General features: G+C 48.0%; 1 protein-coding gene across 4 annotated transcripts in view; it reads right to left on the bottom strand.

Moving 5' to 3' along the window:
- Nucleotides 1-666: 666 nt before the first annotated feature.
- The window catches only part of UXS1 (UDP-glucuronate decarboxylase 1), a 96,788-nt gene continuing 91,410 nt past the window's right edge, over nt 667-6,044 (bottom strand). For all 4 annotated transcript variants that reach the window (XM_058534355.1, XM_058534356.1, XM_058534357.1 and 1 more), the window contains exons 14-15: nt 4,113-4,216; nt 667-1,309 (exon numbers count right to left, since the gene is read on the bottom strand). In XM_058534355.1, the coding sequence (XP_058390338.1) occupies nt 1,178-1,309; nt 4,113-4,216 (236 nt within the window). In that variant the 3' untranslated portion in view covers nt 667-1,177. The remainder of the gene's footprint in view (nt 1,310-4,112; nt 4,217-6,044) is intronic.

Below are 6,044 nucleotides of genomic sequence, written 5' to 3'. Positions count from 1 at the left end.
TATCTTGCAGAGCCAACTGACTTGGAAAATGTGTTGCTTTAACTTACTGCATCGTTCTCCCGTTTGTTATAAAAGCAATAAAAGACTCCTAACACTAAACCTTGAGAGAATTCTTAACGAAAGTGAAAGCTCTCCAAGTTTTCACTCAATGAGTCTGGTTCACAGATCACTATGACAAATGGCACTTCTTTCTCTCATTTGGGCTGTGCTGCCGGAAGGACACACGATGATTCTAAGCCTGGGTAAGACCTGAAACTCGCTCCACACAGCAGTCAATACCATGTGCACAGATTCAGCTCAAGTAGCATGTAAATGTTTTCAATATCCACTCATCAAATCACAATATTGTAACAACCTGGATGTTTTCAGAATTTTCTTTTAAATTAAGTTCTCCAATATTTTTCTTAGCAATCCAACAATGAACCATGCAAAGCAGAAAGCCAACCTTTAACACTGAAGGTGAGTTTCAATATTTTATTAAAATAGCATATTTAACCACTGTTAACCAAGAATACGTTAACTTTGTCTCCCCCCCAACCCAGAATATGCAGCACGACACAGTAGTGATTTCAAATGTCCTTGATCATGATAACCAACAGAAATATTTCAAAGTCAAGTTTGCGACTAAAAACTAGACCTTGGAAAAATTCTGAATTAAAAGAAACATAAAGCTCTCAAACAGAATTCTTTTAATCGCCCGAAGGATAAATGCCGGTAGGCCATCCACCTGACAATACTGGTAGGTTGTTTTGTTATTTTTCCTTTATGCATAGTATAATGTCTCCTTTACAAGTACCCACTTTTATAAATAAAATCGGCATTTTTCACCCCATTTAATGTTCCTTTTCAGCTTCACAAAGAAACCAGTAAATAAAACTGTCAACGACAGTCACGACATATGCTCTCACAGCAAGATAAAAAACTTGAAAATACGCAGAGATGCATCTACACTATCTTACATAAAAAGACAGATTTAAAAAGTGCAAGGCAAAATTTGCAGTTTTTTGAGGGGAGTTTTTAGGCACATCCATTTCTTTAAAGCAAGCTTCAGAATGAAATTCCAGTTTGTTCTTCATGACACCTGTTTAAGTCTTTCTTTAAAAAAATAAAAAATAATAAAAAATAATACATCCCATCAAGTGTGCACAGGGAGTCTCTTGTCCCAGGAGGTGAGGTTTCAGCCAAGGCGCGTCCGTCCTTTTTTTATTCTTGCGGGCTTTGGTTTGGGGATGTACTGATTATTTGCCTGGTACTCGAGTTCTTTCCGGAAGTAATGAATTGCTTTGTTTAGCCCTTCTTCCAGCGGGACCTATGGGAGGAGAAAGTGGGAATGAGAGGCAGGGTCACTGTTGGGAGAAGCAGCAGACTGGCCCGGGCCTTGCAGGAGGGAGGTGCCAATTTGTGGTCGGGGCTCTCGGAGGGACTCAGAGCACCACACGTGGGTCCCTCGGCCACTTGGCCAACCAGGAGAAGCCAGAGGTCCTTCCACAGCTGCCTTCAGAGCGTGCTGTGCAGTCTGACACATTTCACTCCTAACTGACATAAAACGAGCTCTAACCCCCCAAAGGCCCCAAACCTCCTCCTGCTGGTTGGCATCTACTCCAGTTTGAATCAATCCCTGAGATCACGTTAGAAATAACGCACACACACACCTTCATTTCAGGAGAAGTCTACCACGGAGCGAAGATGCTTGGGAAGCATCTGTGCCCGATCCATATGCCTCATTCGCCCACATGACATTTGCCCTTTGCACTTTCATGCCCAGTGACCCAAGAGGCTGAGTCTGAAAGGGATCCCTGACAACACCACGGAAGCAATCTTGATTTGGAGCTGCCCTGCAGCAAACAGGAAACAAATGAAATCGGCTGCCATGAGAACAAGGACGAGTGTGGAGGGAGGCATTGCCAAGGGACCCCCAAAACCTCAGGGGAGAGGGCTGTATGTTACCTTGACTGTGGCGACTGTTTCACAGGTATAAAAATACGTCAAAACTTATCAAATTGCACATTTCAAATAGAGGCAGTTTGCTGTATGCCAACTGTACCTCAACAAAGCTGTTAAAAACAGACACGTGGGAAAATGACTAAAAGCTTCTTTGGACAAGAGCCCTCAAAAATGTCCTAGCAATTAAAACTACTAGTAGAAAGGGAAATTAGTGGTAGATTCCCCATATTCTAAAAATGTTAGAATATTATACATTTAAACTCCGGACAAATAAAAATACCCACTGTAGACATACTTCACATACTGTAGAAGCAGGAGCTATTACGTGGTGAATGTGTATTTAACTTTTTTCAAAATACTTCAGTTAAAACATAGGTTCTACTTACACAGGGACCAAGGGCACATGCTTTCCAAACATGAAGACCTCTGCCTGCTGTGACTCATGCCGTACATCTGGGATCGTGACATTAGGTTTTGTTAACCTAATGATCCTATATTTATTTCATTCAACAAAGTTCAGTGGCCTTCAGCAGATCACTCAGACTTGTGGGTCATAGCACAAAATAAGGAGTGGCTGGAGTTCTCACCTCCCTTAGGGTCACCATGCTCCGTCTCCACTGACTCAGCTCTCTGAAGGGAGCAGTTCGACACGCCACCCCAGAACAGGCCACTTTGGTACACTGATTATCCTGAGCTGTAGGCACTTGAAAAACAGCCAATGCAGGAAAGGCTTTCTCTAAACTCCCCTTATCTGCCTAAAGACAGACACTCCAAAAGGAACTCAAGTGTCATTAAGTCCCCTCCCTGGGAACTGCATCACCCATGAGGACTGACTCGTCACAAGAGAGGAGACTAGACATTGACATCAGAGAAAGTGTGTCACAATCATATCTCCATCCAGTCTTCTAAGGGCCCACTCATCTTTCCTAAAAATCATTTACTCTCCTCTCAGAGGCCTATGTGCCCCACTCCTCTTTTCCTGTTAAGATGGTATTTAAGCCTGAATTCTAAGCCACCCCTTTGAGTGACTGGTTTTTCCCTGGGTGACTCCCATAGATACATGTTAATAAACTTCTGTTTGTTCTTCTCCTGTTAATCTGTTTTTTATTACATGGGCATCTCAGCAAAGAACACAGAAGGGTAGAGGGAAAATTACTTTTCCTTCCCTACCTTCAGTACTACATACATTTTCTAAAGCGTAAACAGCCCTCGGCCGTGCCCCCACCTCTCTGGGCCTGTGACCTAACGTGGAGGCAGCCACAACCCGCAGAGCCACACCCAGGACGGTCCTCCATTTATCGAGCACTCACTGTGAGGCAGGCTCTGCGGCAGCTGCTGTGGGTACTGTACACAAGCCCAACACGTCTGCCCTCAGTGAGGTCACATTCTAGCAGGGCCCATGGGGGTAAGCAAAGAAGCAAAGAGGGAAGGCAGAGACATGACATAAGGTAAATGGGGTGAGCCTGCTCCTGTGGGTGTGGCTGCCCAGGAAGGCCCCTCTAAGGAGATGGCCTCTGAACTGAGGCCTGAAGGATAAGAAAGCAGCAGCCACGCACAGCCCCAGGGGACAGGCGGCTCTGGAATCTAGGCAGCCCTGGAGGACACAGGGCCCGGGAGGACAAGCATTCTAGACAGAGGGATAAGAACCTTCTTGCAGGCCACAGTAAGTCGGACAGTCTGAGAGCAAAGGGAAGGCGTGGAGGTCCACTTGTTTCCTCGCCTTCCGTCTTTCTCACGTCTAAGCGGGTGTTGTACCTGCGCAGGAGCTGGTGTGGACCTGCTCACTCAGTTCACACAGCAACCTGGCCCAACCCCGCACGTCCAAAGACACTCTAGGCCGAGGAGACACAGGCAGGTCAACACAGGCCCAGAGCACATGCTGCCATCCCCTCAACGCTGCTTCCAGGGAGTAAGCTGTGTGCGTGTGGGATTTTACGAAAACAGAGCCCCCAGGAGGCCCAAGCCACTTTCCCCGTAACAGAGAATGAGACACATGATATGAGACTCTGTGTAATGACCTGGAGAAAACCCTGTGTCTGGTCTTCCCAGATGCCCAAGCCCGCCTCACTCTGCTGGGGGCCACCCAACAACGGCCAGCACCCACAGGGACACGGATGTGGCACGTGGAGACCTTTCCCTGCGAGGCCACGTAACTCGCCCACACTTACCACGGGCTCCCACCCCAACATCAGCTTCGCTTTTTTGATGTCTGGTTTCCTTTTCTGTGGGTCATCCTGAGCTTCAGAGAGAAACTGAATTTCACTTCTGCTACCTGAGTTGTTAAAAAAAAAAAAGTAAGAGAGAATCACAAACCACTAGAAATGTGACTTTTACTGTACACCTCAAAGTAAAATCCCACCTGTGCAGCGAGTAAGGGTGCAGACTGCATAACACATCTCTCACAAGTCACCTAGCAACGTGAGGGACTGTACTTCTGGCCCGTCAAGAACTTGGTGAGGAGCAGGTTCCTCTGCCTCTAGAGGCCTGAGCTACCCCGAGTGAAACAGGAGGGTCTGCCCCACACTGCTGGCTCCAAGGCAGACCACCCACCATCAGCTGACACAGCATATGTGCCCACCAAGTCCGACGCCAAAGTACATGAAAACAGCAAATGTGGTGTGTGGTGTATGGTGGTCGGTGACACTGATGTCCCCAACGAGCCACACCTGGGGCAGTCATGCCTTGGAGTAATTAGCTCGCCTTCAACTGTTTAACCAGTAGAGTGCAGGGGAATGACCAGTAACAGGCCAGCGCCTTACAGAAACCTGGTCACTTATGTGCCTGCAGCATCGAGTCCTGAGGCAACACCTAAAATGTCCAGTTATCCTGGAGACACCACATGCAGAAGGACAGGGAAGCCTGGCTTGTCCAGCATTCTAGCTGGATCCAGACCCTGCTGGCCAGTAGAATGAAACCACACCAGTGACCGTCAGCTGGAAGAAACTCCTAGGGAAGGCCAGCCTTCATGGAAGAATCTTGAGCAGATCCAACAGTGGCTGTTTTCAGCCACTGCGGTGTGGCGGTGGTGTGTTACACAGCCATTCACAGAAACACGGTGGTCATACTGTGGCCCACTCAGGCTTTAGACCAGCGCTTCTCAATCTCGAATATGCACATCGCTTGTGAAAATGCAGATTCTGATCCAGGAGACGTGGGTGGGTGTGAGTCTGCATCTCTAACAAGGGCCTGGATGATGCTGAGGATGCTGGCCCAAGGGCTCCACTCTGGGCAGAGAGGTTTTCCATGGCCTAGATGCCACACCAGCTGTTATCTAAGCATGTCCCTTCCTCACTTGGGAAGGGACAGACAGATTCAGAAGGGAAAAGCTGGGGCATGGCCCTGAATGGGGGCTGCTGGAGCCACGAGAGGCTGCCGTTTACGTCTGCAGAAGACCACCCCTCTCCTGTCCAACTGTCCAGAGCTCATCAGAACAGTGCTGGCGGATGACAGCTCAATGCCAGGAAGGCCAACCCTGAAGAATCAACTGAGCCAAGTGTAGCATCTGGACAGCCACTCCAGGACGTCCTACATGACGTACACCCCCAGTCTAGCCAACCACACTCCAATCCGGTTGTGTTTTGACTCAAATTTCTCCATCAACCCCGTAAAACAGACACTCCCCAAGAGCCAGACTTCCCAGAGTGCCAGTAGGCCTGATGACGTGACCGAGGGCTCCCCCAACAGGCCTGCAACCCAGGGGCTGGCTGAAAATACACAAACTTCTTGTGGCTTAAGAGCAGATCCTTGACTGGGGCTACTCCCCATGTCTACACTGCCCACAATGTTTCACGGCCAGGTTGGCCAGAACTGTAAATAGAACTTAAAACTCGCCAACAGATTCCGTCAGAAACATACAAGCCGGCCTCTCTCTCTCTGCTCTCTGAAATTTCATGCTCCTCACTGCCAGTGTTTGGAAACAATGGTCACCTGTGCAGAAGGACCTACCACAACCACATCCCAAGCCCTCATCCCACTCCACACAGACCTGCAATTACAACTGTGCACAAAGCCAGCCTCCTTTCCCACCTCTTCAGCTTTATCTTCCCATTACTTAATTAAAGAATTAGAAAACAATCAAGTGTTCCCGATAAAGTTCTGCT

The sequence above is a fragment of the Diceros bicornis genome, chromosome 40 (assembly GCF_020826845.1).
Source record: "Diceros bicornis minor isolate mBicDic1 chromosome 40, mDicBic1.mat.cur, whole genome shotgun sequence".
In the NCBI taxonomy this organism is placed as follows: domain Eukaryota; kingdom Metazoa; phylum Chordata; class Mammalia; order Perissodactyla; family Rhinocerotidae; genus Diceros; species Diceros bicornis.
Note: the sequence above shows the minus strand (reverse complement) of the source record. Positions and strands in the feature narration are given on the sequence as shown.